The sequence below is a fragment of the Andrographis paniculata genome, unplaced genomic scaffold (assembly GCF_009805555.1).
Source record: "Andrographis paniculata isolate CXL003 unplaced genomic scaffold, ASM980555v1 Contig14END, whole genome shotgun sequence".
NCBI lineage: Eukaryota > Viridiplantae > Streptophyta > Magnoliopsida > Lamiales > Acanthaceae > Andrographis > Andrographis paniculata.
This window is the reverse complement of record NW_026137424.1, coordinates 2,070,212-2,093,681: the sequence shown is the minus strand read 5'-3', so window position 1 is coordinate 2,093,681 and position 23,470 is coordinate 2,070,212. Positions and strand designations below refer to the sequence as shown.

The window sequence follows — 23,470 nt, the reverse complement described above, 5'->3', positions numbered from 1 at the left end:
ATATTACTAAAGTTGAGTATATTTTTTAAATAATTATAATAATATTAAAATTGAATTAGCATTAATTGTGTTTTCATTTTTGATTTTTTTTTTTTTTTTGAAAATAGCGTTGGCGCTTTTAACGGCTAGAAGCGCTCTGAATGTTTGTTGTCCCACACGGCATCTGGGACCCACCGCGAATCTCACGTGGCAATAATTTAAATCCAATCGTAAATATGGTGTATTATTCCATCAATTCAACATTTGATACTCTCCGTTTGTTTATTATTTTTGTTTTATCCTAAAATAATAGTCTTATTTTCATAAATATTTGTATCATCATAATATTATTTTTACTTTTTCATCATTATTACACAAATATCACTACTTATTTACCCTAATACATTGTAAATAAATTTTTTACTCATACTTTTTACCAAACTATCAATCTCGTGTCCAACTCAAATAAGATCATATAAAATAAATCTATTGAATGGCAACAAAGAGGTATATATATATATTTAATATATGCAAAATAGTATTGTTTAATTAGAATAGTATATTATAGTTAATGTCTCTAGTGTATTATTTTTTTTTTATTTCTTTTATTCATATTATATCTATATTGCTATTCAAATTATTTTCTTAACACTCTTTGTAGCATCATCATTTTTATCTATTATTTTTACAATCTTATAAAATTTATAATAATTATTTATATATATATATTTTTTTTTATTATCTAATACCGGAGGGAGGCAATATATAATTTGTAAAGGAGAGTATTTATATGATACTATTAAAAAATTTACAATTTCCAACTTTTAAACCCAAACAAACGCTCCCTTAGTTAATGCGTAGCAGCGGTAAACATTTTGGTACTGTGGATTGTACACGTCATTGACACGTGTCCAAAACCACGCGGTTTCTTCACCTCTGCAACCGCCTATTTATTCACACCCTGCCCATCCTCTCCGGTCACCTCTCTGCTTTTCTCTACAGTTACAACTGTACATTTCGCGACTTATATAAACTTTTTTGAAACACGACTACTGTTTTAGAATCTGGCTATATATATATACCGTTCGCCATTTCTGCTAGTTTCAGTTTCTCTGCAGTTTCGATTTTGGGAAGTTTTGGCGGATTGTTGATTTCGGATTTTCGGAGGCATTTTTTTCCGAGTTTCGAATTTGAGAAATCTGAGCTTCGGCTATGGCGTCGTACGATGCTCTGTTGACGGCGGAGCAGCCGTGGTCTGCTCGTCTCGCGTTCTCCGACGCTTGGTTTTCCGATGCTTTTGCTATTCAGAGCTCCTTCGCCGGAAGTTCCGCCGGCGGAGACGTTTTAAGGCCTCAATTTGTCGATTTGGTATTTTCGAAGCCTGAGGTTTCGCCGTCGGCTTCCGGCGGATCGGAGAATGAAGCCTCGGTTTCAGAGCAGCGGCGGAGAATTCCGCCGCGATGCACGATCTCTAAGCGGAAGCCGCGGCCGTCGAAGCGAGCGTCGTCGACGGGGACGACTACTTTTATTGCTACGGATCCGGCGGATTTCCGGTGGATGGTGCAGCGAATGACCGGCGCGAGGTTTGCCGGCGGTGAGGAGGCTCCGCCAGCGTCGGCGGTGCTGAATCTCGAGCGGCGGAGGGAATTATACCTTCCGGAGAGCAGTGTGGCTTTTTTGCTGAACGGCTCGGGTTCGGCGTTGAATGGCGGCGCGGCTGAAGCTCGGCGCCTAGCTGAGCCGTTTTGCAGCTTTCCGACTCTCGAGTCATGGAAGCCTACGTAAAACGCCGACTTCGAATTTTATTTTATTTTTTATTTTTATTTTTAATGTAGTAAAAGCTCTAAATGTGTGTGTTTGTGTTTTAGAATATTCGATATCATTAAAAAGTAAAACAATATTCCCTCCATCCTAGTGATTTATTATTATTTTTATTTAGTAGATTAAAAAATAGGGGAAAAAATCAATCCTAGTTTTAATACTTTAAATATAAAAAAATTATTAATTTTAATCTAATTACACACAATTTTAATTAATATTAATCTTATTATTAAATTGTATACGACCATGTACAATTTTGAACAGAATGTTTGAAAGAAAAGTTACTAAAAAAAACTTTATACTCTCAATGTTATTATTTTTCATTTTCGTTCGTTCTAAAACAAAACAAGATTACTATTTTTTAATTTAGTAATTGTACTATTTACTTAACATAATAGGTATTTTTGTTTTTTTATTATTTATTTTTTTTTTCTTTTTACAATAATATCATTACAATTTTCAAAACCATATATGTATTTTTATGAATATTAAATAAAAATTATAATTCTAATCCAAACTAAAAAAATCTCTGAAGAACACTACCATTCTTTTTAATTAGGATAAATTACATAAAATCTATATGTATTTTATTACTCTATATCCGTCCAATTTCTATTGTCCTAAAGTATATTTGTACGATTTTTTAGGTGATTGTCTTTTTGTTATGAATCGACAAATTTGCCCTTAATTGTATGGTAGAGATAAAAAGTAATAAATGAATGATGGGTAAAAATATAAAATTTGTATTTAAAAAAAAAATAGAACGATAGTTGTTAAACGTCCAAATAAAAAAATAGAACGAGATGTAGTATAATATATAAAATACATTGTATTTATTTATTAGGTGGATTTATTGTCTTATAATATTAAATATTGCACAAAATAAACTATCTTTGTACAAAATTGACATTCATTGTAAATATATACTTAATTATGCAAATGTTATGTAAATAAAGATAGTTAAATAGCTTACATGTTCTTTAATAAAATAAATAAACAATTAATTAATCAATATCTTGTTTTTACATTAATAAAAATGAAGACAATACTGTCATTTAATTATTTAAATTTCACAAAATGTTGAAACTAAGAGTTGATCAATATTTCATCTATTGATTTTATTCAAAGAAGCTTATCTAAAATATTTCACCCAATTTACTTGTATAATATTTGCATAATTATCGCTAGTTTATAATCAACATCATTTTAAATAGAGACACTATTCTGTCTCAATCCAAATGGTCTTTTTAAATTTTAAAGTAATTTGAAAATAAATACTACCTTCGTCCAGTTTTAAGAATTTTGTTTATTTAAGAAAAAAAATTATAAAAGTATTTTCATTGATGTTTTATAATACCAATAGAATGACATGTGTACAAAATATTATACAAATATAAAGATATTTTTCATGTTAAGAGAAAAAGATAAATGTGACCCTTAAAAGCCGACGGAGAGAGTAATATATTAGTAAAAAATAATTATCATATAAAAAATAATTATAGATTAAAATTAAGATAACTAATTATTCTAATTAAAATTAAATTTTAAAATAAAAAATATAATATATATTTATTCATTCACAAAAAATTAATAATTCAGCATAAAATATTAATATTCATACTACCAATACAATGATTCATACCTAAAAATATGTTTATCCAAAAATATTAGATGAACCTGGGTATCTTTGTTTTGTATTTTGGTTTAAATATAAGATATTAGAAATTGTGTAGATAATATAAATATAATAAATGTGTATAATATATTAATTTTTTTGAAAAATATATTGAGTAATTTTGGGTAAAAAATAACAAAGCTAGTTGTTATAGATTTTTTTTTAATTTTATTTTAAAATAATAAATAATTGTTCATTAGATATATAATAGAATATATATATATTACTAATACTCCATCCATCGCATAACTATCTATCTTTCCTTTTGCATGGAGTTTTAGAACTATTAATATTATATTGAGATATAATAGAAATAAAGTAGAAATGACTAAAATAACCTTATTAGTATTGTGTGATATAAAAGTAATGACATTTGTGTAATATATCGTTGTAAGAATATTTGTAATGTTAGGTAGATAATACAATTATTGAAAAAATTAATTGATACTTTGTTATGGAATGAATTAAAATTAAAAAATAAATAGTTTATATTAACTATAAAATATATTATTATATATATAATTATTTAATACATAAATTTCAAAATAACAAAAATATCAAATTATTTTACATTTATAATAACTAATAAAATATTATTTTCTCCCTAGTTTACAATGAAAACAAATTTCAATAACATAGGTAATATTATTCTTTAATTTAAAATAATTTCAAAGTACCTATGGAGGAAGTACTAATATTTTATATTTAATAAAAATGTTACAAAATATGTAAAACTAAGAAAGTACTAATATTTTATATTTAATAAAAATGTTACAAAATATGTAAAACTAAGAAAGATGTATTGAAAAAAATATTTAAATACTTTCGTATAAAATAATATAAATGTTCTTAATATTATAGAGCCTACATTTATTACATACCAGTAACAAATATTATTCGTGTAAGATAATTGACTTTTTTTTTATTAAGGACACAATATTTAAAAAAATGACGTTTAATTAATTAATTAATAATAAATTATAATATTATTTTGTTATAATTTATATAATTCATATATTATAGTTTTAAATAAATTTAATATATATAATTTTAAAAAATTAAAATATATATTAAAATATTTCTTAAATTATATAATAATAAAATATGAATATCAATTTGTAAATAATAAAATTTTCTAAATACAAGTATAAAAAAATTACTTTCATTTATTTATAATTAATATAAAAATAATTTTATAAAAAATGAAAATTTTTAAATATAAATAACAAAAAAAAAAAATTCTTTAAAAAGAGAGATAATTTGGTTGTGTTTTTCCGTAGATTTTACAACAATATTTTTATTATTCAAAATTTTCTTTACTCCTAAAATATCAAACTAAACAATTATTTTTATTTTTTATATTATACTACAAATTTATTTTATATTAAAAACATCACATCAACCTATATATACTCTTTAAATTCAATTTTTTACTATTCAAAAATCCAAACCCACACACAAACACACCCAAAGGCTTTTGAGCGGGTGAAGTTATATATTATAAAATTAATTATATTGATTTATATTTGTTAAATATATTTTAATTTAATAAATTTTAAAACAATAAAAATATGTCAATTATTATAGAGATACAAAAATGAAAAAAAGGTCAATTATTATCCGAGTGAGGGAGTATTTTTTTTTTTTTACATTCACATCAAAATACTATTTAAACTAAAAATTAAAAAATTGCCATACCCAAAAACAATTTATACAAAAACTAAAACTCCCTTAATTGTTATCATCATATCTTACTACTTTTAGTACACCAAAATTCAATTATTGTCATGTTTCTACTAAAATCAAACCATGAAATCCTAAATATATATATATATAAATGTAGATCGATTGATTACCTTCAACAGCTGATTCCTGTACCATGTTCTTCGTCTATTTCAATTTCAGGTGGAACGATTCTTTTACGCATAAGTGTCTCGATGACCGGATACTTTCTTTTCCTTCCACCTCTTGGTCGGGACTGAAATTGCTCATCCGACTCCTCAAAGTCTCCCTGCACGACAAATCAGGCAGGCGCACAGATTATAATTTAGAGTTACAAATGATCCAGCGATGAAGCATAAAATTCGTTTGTTGTAAGAAAGTGCTCACGGGAGTGTAGACATGGCATCCGGATTTTTCGTGGTTGTCCCTCACATGTTTAAATGCGAATCTCATGTTGCAGCCGGGTGAGCCGCAGACGAATGGTTTAAGCTGCAAGTGAACGGCTTTAATGTGCTGTTTGAGATTAGATGCCTGTAGGAAATCACCAAGTTCATTATAAATTTGATGTTGGAATAAAACTATCCAAAACTCGAGTTTATTTCGTTTGCCCAATCAAGATTTCTGTAACACGATTCTCAATATATAATATATATTATGTTCTCTTACAAAAAGTAAACATTCAATACAAAATACTATATTGATATATTATCATAACTCACGTAAAAAAAATTACCAAAATAAGCCTATCTTTTACTTTGCATATTACTTTTCAAAGGGTAAAATGGACATTACTTTATTATACTACATATCTATAAAATATTAATTTACCTTAATCTACAGGCAAAAGACAAACGGGAAGTTCACCACCGGACAGAGAGAGTATCAAATATTCACAATTTCACACTTTGACTAATTTTTTCCGAAAACTCTAAACCTCTAAATAACAAACCCCAAATAACTATTATCTCATGAAGTATCGCATCAAATACAACATTTTCCAAAACTACAAAAAATCTAGAAGACCATGTAGTCGGAACCTAAACAATCATTACTAGTTAGGGTGTGTTTGTTTGGGGGATTGGATTTTAATCCTACTATTCATCCAATTTTTTTTCCCCAAAAACATCAAATCAAACACTTATTTTTCATTTTTTATATTATACTAAAAATCAATTTTACATTCAAAACATCACATAACACCTATTTATATCACATCATACAACTATTCAAATTCAAAATTTTTACTATTCAAATCTCAACTCAAAATCCAAATCCCCAAACAAACACAACCTTAATGTAATGAAATAAAAATTCGATTCAGAGCAGCATACCGTTGAAAATGTTAGTGAGCATCCCTCGTAATTACATTCAACTTTCAGGGGTGAAACACCTCCTTCGTGTGTGCGAATGTGTCGCTTAATGTTCTTCTTCAACTGTTTCTTGCCGCAGGTCTCACAGATAATGTAACGGTGAAAAGACCTAATATGCTCTCTAAGGCACTTATCGTTACTGAAATATTTCAAACAGCCCGGTTCAACGCAGAACGCCTCCACGGAATCCAACTTAACTGTAATCACAACAGAATTCGACACAATGATCACATTTGATGTTTCTCCAACATAATATTTATGCAATTTGACGGAAAATTGAAGTACGCATCATACCATGAGAATCCTCGTGTTTACGTAATTGGGAAGGATACTTGAACACCTTACCACACCCGGGTTCTGCACAAGCACATTCTTTAGGATGATCGATCTTCGTACGAGATGAGTCGTCTTCGTCATCGTCATGGAACTCTTTTACATGGCGTGTCATATTCCCATGATACGCGAATCTCGACTTACAGTCGGAAACAGGGCATTCAAACAGCTTGCCTTCGTGTTTAAGCATGTGTCTGGTCAAGTGATCTTTCCTTCTATAACTGGACTGGCAGTCGTTGACAGGACACATAAAGGACCTCTGTCACAGAAACAAGCTTACAATGAGAAAAAAAAAAGAAGCTTCTCAAGAACAAAACTTGCAGAAACACAAATCTTCGTATCTCGCGAAATACATTAAAACAACCCATCTCAAACCTCGAGGATAATGTGCGTGACAGAGGCCCGCCTGATGGAGCTTCTCAGGCAGTCCCCCGCCTGATACTATTCCATCGAGGTGATTTTTTGCAGCCTCTTGCATTTTGGAGTTCTTCAATTTGGGATCCAATGCTTCACGCAGGGGGATATATGCAAACTATAATCTGCAAAGTTGCATTTATTCAGTTCACAAGATGATGGAATTCCAGAGAACAAAATAATTGAACAAACTTGAATTTGGATTTTCAATTCGAGCACTCGAACACTAACTTATTCAAGTTTTGATGTGTATCTTTGTATAGTAAAAGAGAAAAGATACTATCAATATAAATCCTGCAAATTACACATGAGAATATTCGAATTCCGATCTGACCTCAAGTGAATGGCTCTGCAGATGCTGTTTTAAGTGGGCAGGCTTTCGGAAATTCGCACCGCACTCTTCGCATACATTCAATTTCTGCTCATGATCTTCTTCTTTTGTATCTTCGTTTTCCTCCATCTCCTCCTAAAATCCACAAACAACAATCGAGAACCAAATTTAACAAATGAACAGAATCACTACTTGTCACATACTAAAAAATATGTAGATTTCCGCAATAGGAATAATCACAATCAAATCCGCAAACCTTGTGGTGCGTGAGCATATGAGAAGCTAATAGCGATTTCTTCGATCGACAAATCCCACAGAACTCGCAATAATACCTCCTAATGTCTTTGAATATCGGTACAGGTAGCTTTGCCCCTTCGCTCTCCATTTTTCATGCGCAGGGACACAGATCTGGTGCAGGTACAGTGAGCAGATGAAACCCTAGATCGCCGCGGCGCTTGAAAGAAAACGGGTAGAAGATAATGATGATGATAGCTATAAACTTGCCCATTCGGTTCGAACCGGCTCTCGAATCGATCTAACCGTAAACCGTCGGTCGAACCGGAAATTCGTTAAATTAATATATTTAAAAAATAGTAATAAATGAAAGGGTGTGATTATTTGGATTTAAATAATTAAATTTTTGAATTGAAATTATTTGTGATTGAATATAAATAAACATTTGATATAATATTTTGAATATAAAATTAAATTTTAATATATATAAAAAATAAAAAATAAATATTTAACTTGTATTTTTGAAAAAAATAATAAAAATAATAAAAATTTGATTAAAAAAAATACACCGTTTAGTATAAATAATTATGCAGATTTATGTAGATTTAGTTAATATTAATAAATAATAATTGGTGCAAGTAAAAAATAAATAAGGTATTATAAATAATTTATTAAAATATATAAATAAAATGGAAGAGTGTATAAAAAGAATTGTAATAAATTTATTATTATTTGTTAAGATAAAATAATAAAATTATGAACAAATAAAATTATTTACTATAAATAAACGAACAACAAAAAATAATAATAATTAAAAAAATATAAATAAAGGAAAGCATGAAAAAAAATAAAATAAAAATAAAACAAAAGAATGATGAAAAAAAAAAAGAGAGAAATTGCTTTGGGTGTTACATTATTAGAACAACAAATATCAAAATATCATATTGCAAGGGATTGTTTTGTGGCCTAGAGATGAACTCGTTTATAAAAATGTATTCCCTCCGTTCTACATAAACCTGTTAAATGAGCCGAGTGAACTCAAGTATTAATTGTTCTTCGAGCTTGACTCGAACTTGTTAACGGTACAGGCTCGGCTTGGCTCGTTAAAAATTCGAACCAAAATAGTGCGTCGAGCTCGGCTCGTTAGACTCAATTTAAATGTCCCAATAACAATAATAATGATTCAACCATCGTTCTCTCTATATTTCTCTCTCAACATGCATGCAACTTCCCAAATTTCCAATATATATAAATTATCCTACCTATATATAAATCTGCAACAGTAAATAAATTTTAAAGCAAGAAGATCGATGATCATTGATATATATATATATATATATACACCCACACATGCATCATGTATTTGTATGATATATACTGAAAACACAATAAAATGTTAAACCTCTTTTGTAATAATGTCACATAACAAATACTAAAAGAAATGTCTTCACACACCATGGAATTGGACATCATGCTTCTGAATTATCACCAAAATTCATTAGTCCTAACCGAGTCGAGCGAGCCTAGCCAAATTGATAGTTGGTCTAGAAAGACAGCTTCAACCCCAAAGTTACTCTAGATAGAAAAATTTTACAAATGGATGTAACAGCAGATTACCAACGAGCAAAATCGAGTGGAGCCTTTCCTTCAAAAATAAATAAATGAAATCTTTTTCATATTACCGCAGAATATGTCATTTAGTTTTCAAATTAACAAGTTTATAATATCGAGCTTCCGAACAACATGTGTAAAGAGAAGTATTGGATAAAATTAAACTATGAATATAAACAGTACCTTGAAAACTTGCAGCGAGCCGCGAGCCGGGTTAACGAAATATAAGAGGGTACGTGCAGCAAAAACCACTGCTCCAACACTGCACCAGAATTTTAGCTCATCAAAACAAAGAGTCGAAACAGAGACATACTAGACCACATATGGATGGTAGCATTTGTATGGAATTTCATATTTAATCAAATTCAATGTGAAACAATAGCCACATCATAAATTTTGATTCAGAAATTTGAAAAGCATGAACACAAAGGAACCAAGCATCATGCCCCAAACACATGCAAAAATCCAATAACTCAATGATATGATAGCCTAAATATTAAGATGCCACCGTTGTCGTGAGCTCAATATGTCGATGCAAAAAGTAATTCAATTGGAGAGATGACAAACCACAGAAAGTAATGGCCCTTGTTTAAATTTGTTGTAGAATGAGAATGCTATCGGCTTTGGGTTGTCCCCCGGGCCTCGGATGAATCCTCTGATTGGACAAAAACAAACAACTGAATGAACCCAAGCTACATTTGGTGAAAGAAAAACCATTAACAACATACAACCGAAGAAATTCCGACCGTTGCACCCAACCAAAATAGCTCCTAATACTATGAGAATGTACAAACATATTCTGCATGAAGTTTCATCTCTTTTAAGCATCATTATCCAACTCCAAAATCACTCGAAATATCCAATTCACTAACACAATTTAGCACAAAACAATTCTTACTCCTACAAATAAAAGAGCACATAATTCAAATTTATGGAATCATTACCACCTAACACTATTTTACATAACAATAAATTAAAATGATTCCCTATGATGCACATGATGTATAATTACTCCTATATATTATCAATTTATCACATCATTCAAATATTCATATTAATAGAATAAAATTTATACTACTCACAGATAACAAATAAATGCCATTTTATGCTACAAAATGCTCTCTTTCTGATCATACAGCCACCACAACAAAGCTCTGTATTCATCCTCAGCATTTTTTGTTAAATCATTTCGCAACCCAAACCTTTGTAAAATATTGGGTTTCATGAACGTAATGTAAAAGATTGGTAAAAACAAACAGATCAATATTATTAAAATTTCGTACAGTGAGATATGGAGACTTACATCAACGATGTTGAAATTAACGGAGTTCTTTTAACATCGTATATGGCAATGAGACCTTTGTATATCTCATCACCATCTCGGTATGATACAGCCAACCTCTCTCCTGAAGCATCCCATGCTATCTTCTCAATACGATGACTGCAGATGGCCAACAAAATCAGCAAAGCAAAAAGATGAAATGATAATAACACTCAACACATTATGAATTATTAATGGAGTGTGCATAATGATAGATCGAGCATCGTCTCCGGCATGCTAAAATTTTATTTACAAACACAAAAACAGTAAAAATAAAGAGTGAAAAAAAAAAAAGTCATATTTATCATCCTAAAGTTGTACTTCATGATGAAACCCCTTTGGTGAAGAAATACAAAAAATGTGAGACAGAATAATAATTTGAATTCAACCTCGCTACTGAAAAATTGTCTAAACCAAGTGGATAATCCAAGTTTGAAACAAATGACGGACGAACTAGATTAAATAGCTTATGCTTCATGACATCAGAGTAGATAAAAATATAGCAACAAAGCGACAAAAGGATTTGCTACCTGTCAGTCAAGGATTTTATCTCTGGCAACTCAACGGGTATAAGGTGTGCATCTGGAGAAATGAAAATTTTAAATTCAATTCAAATGCTAACATATAGAGGCTTTTGTGAAGAGAAGTACCAATGCCAATGAAGTTAACCCTTTTTTTTTTCCCAGTAGTTTGTGTACCCTCAATAATTACAAAATAAATCTTTCTAAACAATTTTAAGCATTCCAAGATACTGCTTACTTCTATTCAAAACATAAATGTTAACACAGCATCAGTTCAATAATTCATTTATCAACTTATGCTAAGCTATAGTAAGCCTATGGCCATTGGCTCGTAGACATGTTCTATTAAGTTCAAAAATAGATTGAGAGTATAAACAAAACAGGTCATACAACTTGTGTACCAATGAAAAAGTACGAGTAATGCACAGTTGTAATCCATATAAATGAATAACATGACAAAGAACAAAAGCTCCTTCTTGGTGTAAACTAGTCCATAGCACTGCAAATATTACTTTCATGACACAAATGACAAACAAATAGAACACACAAAACAGATGGTCCAAATACCTAGTGAAGGAGGTTTTGATGCAAAGTGAATAGAGCCCAATGTTGATGATTCAGAAAAGGAAAGGAGTATCATGCGGCCATCAGGATCCCATGTTGCTCCCTGTACACACACACACACACACACACACACATATATATATATAGGTTACTCTCAAATTGCAAGAAAATGACAACTAAAAAAGCTTGCTCACACAATTTGTTGACACTTATGATATCTTTAAGAAGTAACGGTGACTGCATCACATATGAAGGATCAGAATTTACTTCCTTAGGGTATCTAAGAAAGACCAGATCAAACTCCCAATACAAAGCCGCATACCAATAATCGAACAAAACATTTAAGCTTCTTAAACTAGTTTAAAAGGCATGAATTACGAACAAAATACCATATTTTTGACTAACCGTGACAAATCCATTTTTTGAGGACCAGGGTTCCGAAGTCCATGTGTTTGTCTCCCAGAGATAAAATGTCCCATCACTGATTAAACAATGACCAATCAGAATGCTCCTTTGCAAATATCAACCAATATAAATTCTTGAAGCTTGGAAACAAACATATCAAAACTTAAGAATAAGGGTGGGTTACAGTACAATTTTGCCACAAAGAAGTAATCTCCTGACGGGGACCACATCAGCATTGATATGCCTCCTAAACCCCTTCTAAAGGGAGTACCCACTCCTGCAATCAGAAGTCAATCTTAAATAAACAAGAATGGTATTTGAAAATGTATTTAGACATCATAATTTAATCATGGCATGCCTATTGTAGATTGAGCATTCTACAAGGTAATAGCTTAATCCCTCAACAGGTAACCAGATAAGACTCACATACACCATCGAACACTTATGGAGAGCGTAATTTGCAAATATTTCTGTACAAAAGCTAAAACTAGTTAAGGTTATGGAATTTGGATTGGGGCAGGAATGTTCTACTGACTGTGGAGCCTAGTGTCACATTTCATAAACTAGTTTATAAAAGGAAAGATCAAAGGATTCTACATACCTTGTGAAACATCCCAAATGGTAAAAGATGAACTCTCGAATGAAGCTGATGCCAAATATGTAGACCTCAGTCAAGGAACATGACAAATGCATTTGTTTTTGTAGGACATGATTCAAATATAAATTGGTTTGTCTAGCTCAAAAAACAACATAGACAAGTCCAAACATGAATAACTAGATGATGCTAATATTAATAACATTAAAAATAATTGTAAACAAATGTGGCTAAACATCCTTTCTGTCGACTGTAAGGCATACTGATGCAGATTATCCGGCAGAAGCAATTTACTTATGCATTTATGCTACATTAACTGAAAATAATAATAAATAAAAATTTGATAGTTTTGAAAACATTTCAACCACTTTCCTTCATGTAAAAAGCTTTCGGGCTAGTAGTGAGAAAGATGGCATCCAACTACAAGACAATTAAGATATATAGTAAGCAAGTATTTAATACCACCATTACATAGCAATATGCCAAAAAAATGTGCTCAACTTCTATCTAACCTAAATAAATTTGATATGAGACTAAACAAGGGTAACTTTAGATTTCCTGCATATAATAGAAATAATATAGAAATGAATTGATCTGGCTTAGCTGCAAGGGATTCAAATGGTGTTTGAATAGGTTTCTTTTTATATAATTGAAATTCAATTCAACCAATGACAAGATTACTAAAACCTGGAAAGTATATCTAATAAGAAAAAATCAGCAATCAGCACATTAGTTCGTGAAATAGTTTATCAGGATATCTTCCATCAGGACTCCATGAAAGTGCACTGATTTGTTCAGAATTTGAAGTTTGAAGGAAATCCACCAGAGTCCACCTAGCCGCAGAACCTCTCAAAGGTAAGCTTGAAGTAACACCAGACCTCACAGAAGGAACATTGCCCGGATAAGATGCTGCCCACATGCAAATCCCGCCCCTAAAATCAAAAGGTACAAAGTATAATCAAGTTAAAAGATATGTACTTTTGATACAAACTTGCATGCCACAGACAATGAGAATTAAGACTAACTTGCATGCGACAGAAAGTGTTCTCCCTCCATTAGGTCTCCACTCAAGAATCTTCGCATCTTTTTGAAACTCATGAGACAAGACGCAAGGAGGCCTTCCATCTAATTGAAGGAAGACAGTATAGAGATGTTGAAATTGCAAACAGCAGTCATTAGTAAGATAAGATATCAAAGAAAGAGTTAACGGTAATTACCGGAATCCTCATAATCACGAACTGTCACATGATGTGAGCCAGAAACAAACGCCAAGATATGCTTGTGGGGGTGCCAACTTACACTGCGAAGATCAATATCTTGTAGTAGTTTAACCTGGAGGTATATAAATATGGGTGATCAATCATATGTCTAGAATGTAGTCTCACTCATAATGCTTAACCATTTCTTACTGAAAACACTAACAATTCAAAAAGAACATTTCCCGTTCTCTATGTACCGTTCAAATCAAGCATTCATCAGCATCAATTCAGTGCATTTTTTAACAAACTTAACAGAGTAAAAGTGCAAAACAAGAAGAATCCAAGTAATTTCATCCATCCATTAGTTGCTAACACTAAAAGTTCATTAGATTCTTACATGATAAACCCCACTTAATCCAAAATTTCGAAAACCACATTAGCCTGACAATTTAATTCATATAGGTATGGTAAAAAGCATATTAGAGAGAATAATTACATCAGCAGGCTGGAGCAGAAGTCCGAGAGAACCACTCGACAGAGAATTTAGAGCCCCAGAAAAAATGTCGAAAACGCCGTTCCTTCGTGGAACAGCGTCCTGCTCCGTTTCGCCGCCCAACAAGCCGTCTGATTCGAATGAAACGGGGCTGAATATGGTTCCCTACAAATCCATCGACTAACTCATTACAATTTCGTAATTTAAGAAATTACAGAAGAAAATCATACAAATGAATAAGAACATGCAAAGGGAACTAGAGAGTACCAGAACTTTGGCGTACGTCTCCCTGGCCTGGTCGTCACTGAGCTGGTCCGCCGTGACTGCGCATAACAGATTGAACAGAAATCAAAACTCAAAAACCAGAATCAGAAAAATCACCCAACTCACGAAGAAACAGGGTTTTTAAAGGCGATTCAAACCAAGCTGGCGGTTGATTTCGCAGATAGTGACTGAGCCTGGCTGCGGGAACGACGGCATTAGGGCGGGCGGGGGCGGAGCAACGCCGCAGCGTTGATCGGAAAAAGTGGGTGGGTTTGTGTTGTACGGACGTGAAATGCACGAAATGACAAAACTACCCTTAGAAGCACATATATATAGCTATCATCTTCTTCCGTTTCCCGTCGCGATTCCGGCCAGCTATTCGCGGATGTGTTTCAGCAGGGAAGCAGTTCCCGATTTCACCCGACAGGTTTCCGGCGTCAAGACTCCATTCCGGCTGTGATCTACAGTGGAAGCACCGGACCAGAAAGCATGGAAAATAAGGAAAACCAGATATTCGAGCGGATGGCGGCGGTGGAGGGGAGAAGACGAAGGAAGAAACGAAGACGAAGAAGAAATGAGAAAATTTGAAAAGAGGAAGAAAATGCATAGGGCGGTCGGTGTAGAGTTTAGGGTTTGTTTTTGGGTTTTATTTTATTTGCTTTATTTTATTTTATTTGTATTTCTTCCTTACTTTCGTAATTATATATTCATTTAAAATTTAAAAAATATTAGTACTATATTAAAATATAATAAAAATAAATTAAAAATAATTAAAATAATATTAGCATGTGGGAATGATATAAAAGATTATATGGTATGTTTTTTTAACAAAATTTATCTAAATTTTATTATTTTAAAACTATATTTTTAAAAAAAATAGTTTTTTTTTATATTTCAATAAATATTATTTTTATATTAAATCCAAACTAATTTGTTTTCAAACTCATCAAAAGAAATACACTAATATATACATGGTTAACACAGAACAGTTTTTTACCAAATATTTTAATATCAAATACTAATTGAATCAACTATTCAAATCATCTAATTAAATCAGTTAAAATGTAACAACTAATCAAATCCACTAACAATTAAAAATTATCGACTAATTATTGTTAAACACCCTTAAAAAAAACAAACAAACAAAACAAAAAACAAAATATTCATTATTTTATGAAATTTGTGTATATTAGAATTAGAAGAAAAAGAGGAACTAAATAATAAAAAAATAAGTGAAAATGCACCAAAGAACACAATATTGGTGTTTTTGGGTAAATGTAATTTTTTATATTAAGTATAAAAATTTATATTGTTAATATAGAAATTAAGATAAAATTATTATATTTACTACTTTAATATATGTACATATATTATATTTTGTTATAATATTTATAGAGAATCACGCCGCGAAAACACAAATTGTTCATTTAGATATTATATATTTTTCAATGAAAATGATTTTATTTATACTTTTTTAATAAAAATACAATACTATTTTTGTTATAAAATATATAATAGTAAATAATATTTTGTTCAATTTAATTTTTTCATTCTTTTTATCTTAGTACATCACACATTATTTGTTTTTTTTAAAAAAAATATAATTATACACTTTAATCATATTTTAAAATTTATAATTTATAATTTTTTATTTTAATTAAACTATTTAATCGTTTTAATTTATAATTGTATTAAATTATAATTATTTTTATTAATATATTTCTTAATTACTTACTAATTATACAATACTTAATCATGTGATTAAGCAAAATAAAATAATTTAAGTGGGGTGAAAGGTAGTAAAAAATTACTTCATACAAAATAAGATTATAATTCCCCAATATATTTTCATAATTTTGAATAACTAGAAAAATCTCATTATTTCTAAAACACTATAATAATCAAGGGTGTGTTTCTTTAGGCCGGATAAAGAAAATTTGGGATTTTATTTGAATTTTAAGATAGATTTGAGTTTTTGTGTTTGTTCTGTGTTTAAGTTTGGTTTGAATTTGGAAAGTTTTGATATATATTGATTTGATAGGTAATAAATATAATAATATAAATGTGTATTAAATTTAAATGATTAAAATTTGTAATTGTATGATTTGATTATAAATTTATATTATATCTAACATATATATATTTAAATTTTTTTTTATTATAAAAAATTTTATTCTCTACAAAAATGATATATATGTATATATATTTTTTATTCTATAATTATTATAAATATTAACTAAATTATTATATGTGTATTTTAATTTATTTTTTTTAAAAAAGAAAATACAAAACAAACACAACAATAAAACTGCAAATCTCAGCTCTGTGGGCACTACAAGAGCAGCCCCCGTTCTCGGAATGAAAGGGATAAAAAGAAAAAGCTTTGGGCGGGATGTTATGAGAAAATAGTACTCTCTCACTCTCAATACAGTAGTTTTATTTATTATTTTTTTTTTTATTTCAAAATAATAGTCTTGTTTCCATAAATAATCATATCACTATAAAACTACCATTATTCTTTCATTATTATTATTATACAATTGTCACTATTTTTTACACTAATACATTCACAATGGCAAAAAAGTCTTTTATCCGTATTTTTTACCCACTGTTAATATAATAACAATATTCCTTAAATCTCGTGTTAAACACAATCCAGAGTATAATTTTGGAACGGAGGTAGTACTATAAAGTAAAAAAATTGAATTGCAGTTGCAACCTAACAAACCCTTAATAATTTGTCCCATAAAATGGTCTGATGGTGTGAAGTCAGAATCCAAATTTTGCTTGTCACATTGCCCTCTCTAATTTGGAGGACTAAAATAAATAAATTTCCTAAGGGTGTGTTTGTTTGGGGGTTTGGATTTTGAGTTGGGATTTGAATAGTAAAAATTTTGAATTTGAATAGTTGTATGATGTGATATAAATAGGTGTTGATGTGATGTTTTGAATGTAAAATTGATTTTTAGTATAATATAAAAAATGAAAAATAGGTATTTGATTTGATGTTTTTGGGGGGAAAAAATTGGATGAATAGTAGAAATCTTATTAAATCCCCCAAACAAACACACCCTAAGATAATTAAATCCCCCAAAAAAAAAAATGTGTTTGTACAAATAGTACGTTATTTGTTTCATAATAAACAATATTATTTCTATTTTAGTCTGTTTATTACAAATAATATCTTTATATATTTGGTAAATTTTACTAGTTTAAATATAATCAATTTAATTCATTTTATAACATATAATATCATGTATGACTCACTCAAAATTTTTTATTTTTTATATATCTTATAGGTAAATAAACAATTTTATCTACATTTATTTTTTTATATAGATAATATAAAATTAGTTTATGTTAATCATGAATAAATAAATATATAATTTTGTTTATTTTTATTATATAAAATATTTATTCTCTAAAAATATATATTTATATTATATATATTTTATTGAAATATAATTTTTAAAATATTTAAATACATATTTAATTTTTCTTAATCATATATGTTTTTAAAAAAAATATATATATATTCACAATACCCCTTAATAAAAGTCAGTAACATATATCATAACTTCTTGTTATTATTATATATTCAAATATCACCGCCTTAAAAACAATGGCTGTATTTATTTTGTGAGATTGCTAATATAAAAAGAATATATGTGACAATTAAATTTTTATATGAAAAAAAATATTTATATTTTGTGAATATGTGTATATATTATATTTTTATTGATATTCATTAAAAAATATTAACAACTTATTTAAAGAAAATTTATTATATTATCATATTATACTACTACCTCATTTTAAATTTGAATAGTTGTACGATGTGATATAAATAGGTGTTGATGTAATGTTTTGAATGTAAAATTAATTTTTAGTATAATAAATTAAATGAAAAATATGTGTTGATTTAATATTTTTTGGAAAAAAAAAATGAATGAATAGTTGAATTTAAATCCAATCCTCCAAACAAACACACCCTTAAAGAAAATTTATTATATTAGTATCATACTATTATACTACTACCCTCGTTCAATAACATGGGTAACATTTGTCGATTGCATGTAAATTTTTTAATATTAGTATTATATTGGTCTGTGGTGAAAAAAAATTACTCTTAGGGGCTATTTGATTCATGGATTTTTTTGGTGGAATTGGAATTTCACAGTAGGATTTATATGTGATGGGATTTATTATATTTAGGATTTGGAATCCCATATTATGTTTGGTTGATAAAATGTGGTGGGATTTATATTTCGTGGATTTGGATTTTTTATATTCTAAATGACATAATTGTCCTCTTATGAATTTTATATATTTTGACAAATTAAACCTCTAATTCATTATTAATACAAATTGAAAATATTTCAATAATTTTATAGAATGACAATAAATTCGCGTAAACTCGAGACCCGACCGAGCCCGACCTATTTATTTGAAGTTAAGTCCAATTATTTGAGTATTAGGTCTGGATCCGGGTCATAATCAGGGTAATATAATAATAATATATCAATCATACATATGAAAAAATAATTTCGAATAATATAATTATATTAAAAATATTTTTTAAGTTTAACGTATTCATTATTTTATTATAATATTTTCTAATATAATAAATAAATTTTAATATACATTGGATCTGGTACATGTGTAATTTTAAATTAAAATTTAAGAATTGTAAAAAAACATGAATTTTTCGGAACCATCAAGTCTTACCGGGTATAGTCTCGGTCGGATCTAGTATAATCGGATCCAATTTGAATCTAGGATTTAACAATATATATTTTGAATGAATATCAGTTCCGACTGAACCCGACTTATGATCGTCCCTATAATTTTATAATTCAAATAAAATTTATAATAAATAATAATTTAAACAATAAATTTATTAATTTATTTAAAAAATATTGTACAATAAAAAAGAATATAAATTTAATTAAATATATAATTCAAATAATAATTAATTTTAAAATTATTTAGTTTTTTTATATAAATATAATATTATTATTTTTTTTATAAGAGGATATAAATGTAAAAATTAAAATTCTAAGAATAGGATTTAAAAGTAACAGGGTACACCGTTACAAAAAAAATCCCTTATTTGTAGGATTTTAGACCTCTTTTTCAAATCCCATCATTTTAAATTCCACCTTCTTTTTTTTAACCAAACATGGATTTCATGGGATTTTAAAATCCAAATCCCATGGAATCCCATTAAATCCTTGAATCATCGATTTTTTTTTTTGTGGGATTGAGATTTCACACCAGGATTTATATGTGATGAGATTTATTATATTTAGGATTTGGAATCCTATCATATGTTTGGTTGGTAAAAATACGTGGGATTTATATTTCTCATATCTTGTTTGTTTTTTATATGAGTGGAAATATTTGGATTTTTTATATTCTAAATGTCCCCTATGGATTTATTTATTTTGATAAATTAAACCTCTCATTTATAATTAATATAAATTGAAAATGTATCAATAATTTTATAGGGATGACAATAGGTTAGCGTAAACTCGAGACTCGACCCGGACCCGACCCATTTATTTGAAGTTGAGTCCAATTATTTGAGTATTAGGTTTGGGTCCGGATTATGTTCCGAGTATTCTAATCGGGCCCGAATCGGGTCTAAGGTATAAGCGGAACCTACCCGCACCGGACTCGATTTATAATATTAATAATATATCGATTTTACATATAAAAAAAATAATTTCTAAGAATATAATTATATTAAAAATATTTTTTAAGTATAATTTATTTATTATTTTATTATAATATTTTTTAATAAAATACATAAATTTTAATATATATTGGGTCCGGTACATGTACAATTTTAAATTAAAATTTAAGAATCGTAAAAAAGAATTGGATTTGTTAGATCAATCGGGTCTTACTGGGTATAGTTTCGGTCGGATCCGGTATAATCAGATCAAATTTGGATCTCGAGTCTAACAATATATACTATGGACGAATTTAGTTCCAGCTAAACTCGACTTATTGTCATCACGCAAATTTTATAATTCAAATAAAATTTATAATAAATAACAATTTAAAACAATTAGTTTATTAATTTATTTTAAAAATATTATAGCATAAAAAATAATATTAATTTAATTTAATATATAATTCTAATAATAAATAATATTAAAATTATTTAATTTAATTTTATATAAATATATTTATAATATATAATATTATTATTTTTTTTTATTAAGAGGATATAAAAATAAATATTAAAATCTCATGGAATGAGATTTAAAAGTAATAGGGCGTGCTTCATTACTAAAAAAAATTTTATTTATAGGATTTTGGATCCCATTTTTAAATTTCATCATTTTAAATTCCATTATTGTTTTTTAACCAAACATGCATTTTATGGGATTTTAAAATTCAAATCCTATCAAATCCTTGAAACAAACAACTCTTTATTTGTATTGTATAATGTAAAAATAATGATATTTATATAATTTATTATAAATTGTAAAGATATTTATTATGTTAGGCACAATTATTAAAAAAAAAATACTATTATTTTAGGATAGAAGAAATAAAAAATAAAACTTTTCTGGTTTTTTTTTTTCTATGGAGGTAAAGGAGTATTATTATTTTCAAAAGTAAAATCTAATCTATAAAGTATACTGTGTTGTTAGTATTATACTACTACTATTTTCTTATTCACGATATACATCAATTATTATATTTTATTTTAATTAACTAATCATTATTTAATATATTTTTATTATTACAAAAATCAACTTATAATTTCGGGTGGAAATAGGCGAGGCGGCCTACCAGAGGTCTACTGCTTGCATAAAGCCTGACTTATTTATTCAAATAATTCAATATAAGTTTATTTTAAAATCTATTTAATTAATTAGAATAGGTTTAGACTTTACGAAAAGTCTTTTAGGCCTATTATGCCGGTCTGTTTATATATATAATTTTAATTTAATATATAAAATTATTATATATTTATATTTTTTAAAAAATAATTTATTGATAATAACCAAATATAAAATTGATTAATTTTTACTATAATTATATATATATAAAATAATAATTGCATTTATATTTTTTACTAATATGAAATTTTTAAAAACAAAAAATTAATTATTATATAGACTTTTAAATAGACTTGTAAGCTACATAGACTTAAAAATAAGTCAGACTCAGGTGTATAATTTTTTTATTATAGACTAGACTCAGTCTTTAGTTTTTCAAACTGATTTGTAATCAAACACCAACTCAAACATCTCAATTTTATTTAAAAATAAAATAAAATAAAAAAAATTCAAATCCAACCAAAAAATACAATTCAATTCAAATTCTAAGTTACAATCGAACACACCCAAAAATATTTTGAGAAATATAATATTGTTCGAGTGAAGTGAATTTTATTATATTTTTTAAGTATTTTGTAAAAAATAATCTCCGTAATTATTTTTATAAAAAAATATGAAAAAAAAAATTATTGCAATATTGGAAATAGTATAAAAGAATAACCAATAAATATACATGAAGACAAAAAAATTGTGTTATTTTTAATAAATACAAAATTTGTACAAATTATATTTGATTTGAATTTAAAGCGGGTCATATTCTCTAATATGGGTCATTTGATTATCCCTCTGGGTCGATTTATTTTTAAACTTAGTTTTCGATGGCTTTTTTGATCCGAAGAGATTTGGTCTTTGGTTTGATTCTGCCGGACTTTGGAAGGCTTTGGTCTCCGTGCAGACAATTTGATCGTCGGCTTTGGATTTGATGTCCTCTTTGAATGATCCGTGACTTTGATCTTTGATTTGGCTTTGTCGCTTTTTGGAGGACTTTGGTTTCCGTGTTAGCGATTTGATTATTGGCTTTGGATTTGGTGTCTTCTTTGGACGATCTGAGGCGTTAGATCTTTGATTTGCCTTTTTCATCTTTTGGAGAGCTTCGGTCTCCGTGTGGGAGATTTGATCGTTGGCTTTGAATTTGATGTCTTTTTTAGACGATCCGCGGATTTGATCTTTGCTTTGCCTTTTTTGACTTTTAGAGAGCTCTGGTCTCCGTGCGGGCGATTTGATCATCAACTTGGATTTGATGTCTTCTTTGGACGATCCCCAGCTTTGATCTTTGATTTGTCTTTGCCGCTTTTGGAGGGCTTTGGTCTCCGTGCGAGTGATTTGATCCTAAACTTTGGATTTGATGTCTTTTTTAAACGATCCGCAACTTTGACCTTTGGTTTGCTTTTTCCATATTTTGGAGAGTTTTGGTCTCCGTGTGGGCAATTTGATCGTTGGCTTTGGATTTGATGTCTTCTTTGAACAATCCGCGACTTTGATCTTTGGTTTGGCTTTGCTGCCTTTTGGAGTACTTTGGTCTCCGTGTTGGCGATTTGATCATCGGCTTTGAATTTGTTGTCTTCTTTAAACGATCTGCGGCTTTGACTTTTAATTTGGCTTTGCCGCTTTTGGAGGACTTTGGTCTTCGCGTGAGCAACTTGATCATCTGCTTTGGATTTGGTATCTTTTTTGGACGATCCGCGGCTTTGATCTTTGTTTTGCCTTTTCCGCCGTTCGGAGGGCTTTGGTCTCCATGTGGACGATTTGATCATCGGC

The 23,470-nt window shown here is 28.8% G+C and overlaps 3 protein-coding genes across 6 annotated transcripts; 1 reads left to right on the top strand and 2 right to left on the bottom strand.

The window, feature by feature from the left end:
- The first annotated feature begins 975 nt into the window (after positions 1 to 975).
- On the top strand, positions 976 to 1,948 carry LOC127258668 (calmodulin-binding protein 25-like). The gene has a single exon (XM_051285601.1). It carries the CDS (start codon positions 1,192 to 1,194, stop codon positions 1,762 to 1,764), a length of 573 nt encoding a protein of 190 aa, XP_051141558.1. The 5' UTR covers positions 976 to 1,191; the 3' UTR covers positions 1,765 to 1,948.
- On the bottom strand, positions 1,635 to 8,050 carry LOC127258648 (transcription factor IIIA-like). 2 transcript variants are annotated; one of them, XM_051285588.1, is made up of 7 exons: positions 7,902 to 8,050; positions 7,649 to 7,780; positions 6,862 to 7,159; positions 6,529 to 6,764; positions 5,585 to 5,728; positions 5,332 to 5,486; positions 1,635 to 1,756 (listed from the first exon to the last, which is right to left on the bottom strand). In XM_051285588.1, the coding sequence occupies exons 1-6, from the start codon at positions 8,028 to 8,030 to the stop codon at positions 5,334 to 5,336; spliced, it is 1,092 nt and encodes a 363-aa protein (XP_051141545.1). In that variant the 5' UTR covers positions 8,031 to 8,050; the 3' UTR covers positions 1,635 to 1,756; positions 5,332 to 5,333. The 2 variants fall into 2 exon arrangements, with proteins under 2 accessions (XP_051141545.1, XP_051141543.1); XM_051285586.1 differs by lacking the exon at positions 1,635 to 1,756 and having other exon boundaries at positions 5,100 to 5,486.
- A 1,116-nt stretch (positions 8,051 to 9,166) lies between these two features.
- Positions 9,167 to 15,484, bottom strand: LOC127258631 (aladin). Of its 3 annotated transcripts, none has more exons than XM_051285564.1 (15): positions 15,011 to 15,484; positions 14,856 to 14,911; positions 14,592 to 14,753; positions 14,114 to 14,228; positions 13,922 to 14,021; positions 13,655 to 13,828; positions 12,903 to 12,961; positions 12,491 to 12,578; positions 12,302 to 12,377; positions 11,900 to 11,999; positions 11,342 to 11,393; positions 10,794 to 10,931; positions 10,058 to 10,145; positions 9,674 to 9,752; positions 9,167 to 9,524 (listed from the first exon to the last, which is right to left on the bottom strand). In XM_051285564.1, the coding sequence occupies exons 1-14, from the start codon at positions 15,066 to 15,068 to the stop codon at positions 9,705 to 9,707; spliced, it is 1,314 nt and encodes a 437-aa protein (XP_051141521.1). In that variant the 5' UTR covers positions 15,069 to 15,484; the 3' UTR covers positions 9,167 to 9,524; positions 9,674 to 9,704. The 3 variants fall into 3 exon arrangements, with proteins under 3 accessions (XP_051141521.1, XP_051141540.1, XP_051141530.1); XM_051285583.1 differs by having other exon boundaries at positions 9,167 to 9,519; XM_051285573.1 differs by having other exon boundaries at positions 9,167 to 9,454.
- Positions 15,485 to 23,470: the final 7,986 nt, after the last annotated feature.

Coding starts and splice junctions, on each gene's coding strand:
- LOC127258668 (XM_051285601.1), top strand. CDS start 1,192: ATGGCGTCGTACGATGCTCTGTTGACGGCGGAGCAGCCGTGGTCTGCT.
- LOC127258648 (XM_051285588.1), bottom strand. CDS start 8,030: ATGGAGAGCGAAGGGGCAAAGCTACCTGTACCGATATTCAAAGACATT. Junction 7,160..7,648: donor TGCAGAGCCATTCACTTGAG/GTCAGATCGGAA, acceptor TTTCTGTGACAG/AGGTCCTTTATGTGTCCTGT. Junction 5,487..5,584: donor GATGCCATGTCTACACTCCC/GTGAGCACTTTC, acceptor TTTGTCGTGCAG/GGAGACTTTGAGGAGTCGGA.
- LOC127258631 (XM_051285564.1), bottom strand. CDS start 15,068: ATGCCGTCGTTCCCGCAGCCAGGCTCAGTCACTATCTGCGAAATCAAC. Junction 12,378..12,490: donor TACTTCTTTGTGGCAAAATT/GTACTGTAACCC, acceptor TTGTTTAATCAG/TGATGGGACATTTTATCTCT. Junction 11,394..11,899: donor ATCAAAACCTCCTTCACTAG/GTATTTGGACCA, acceptor TCATTTCTCCAG/ATGCACACCTTATACCCGTT.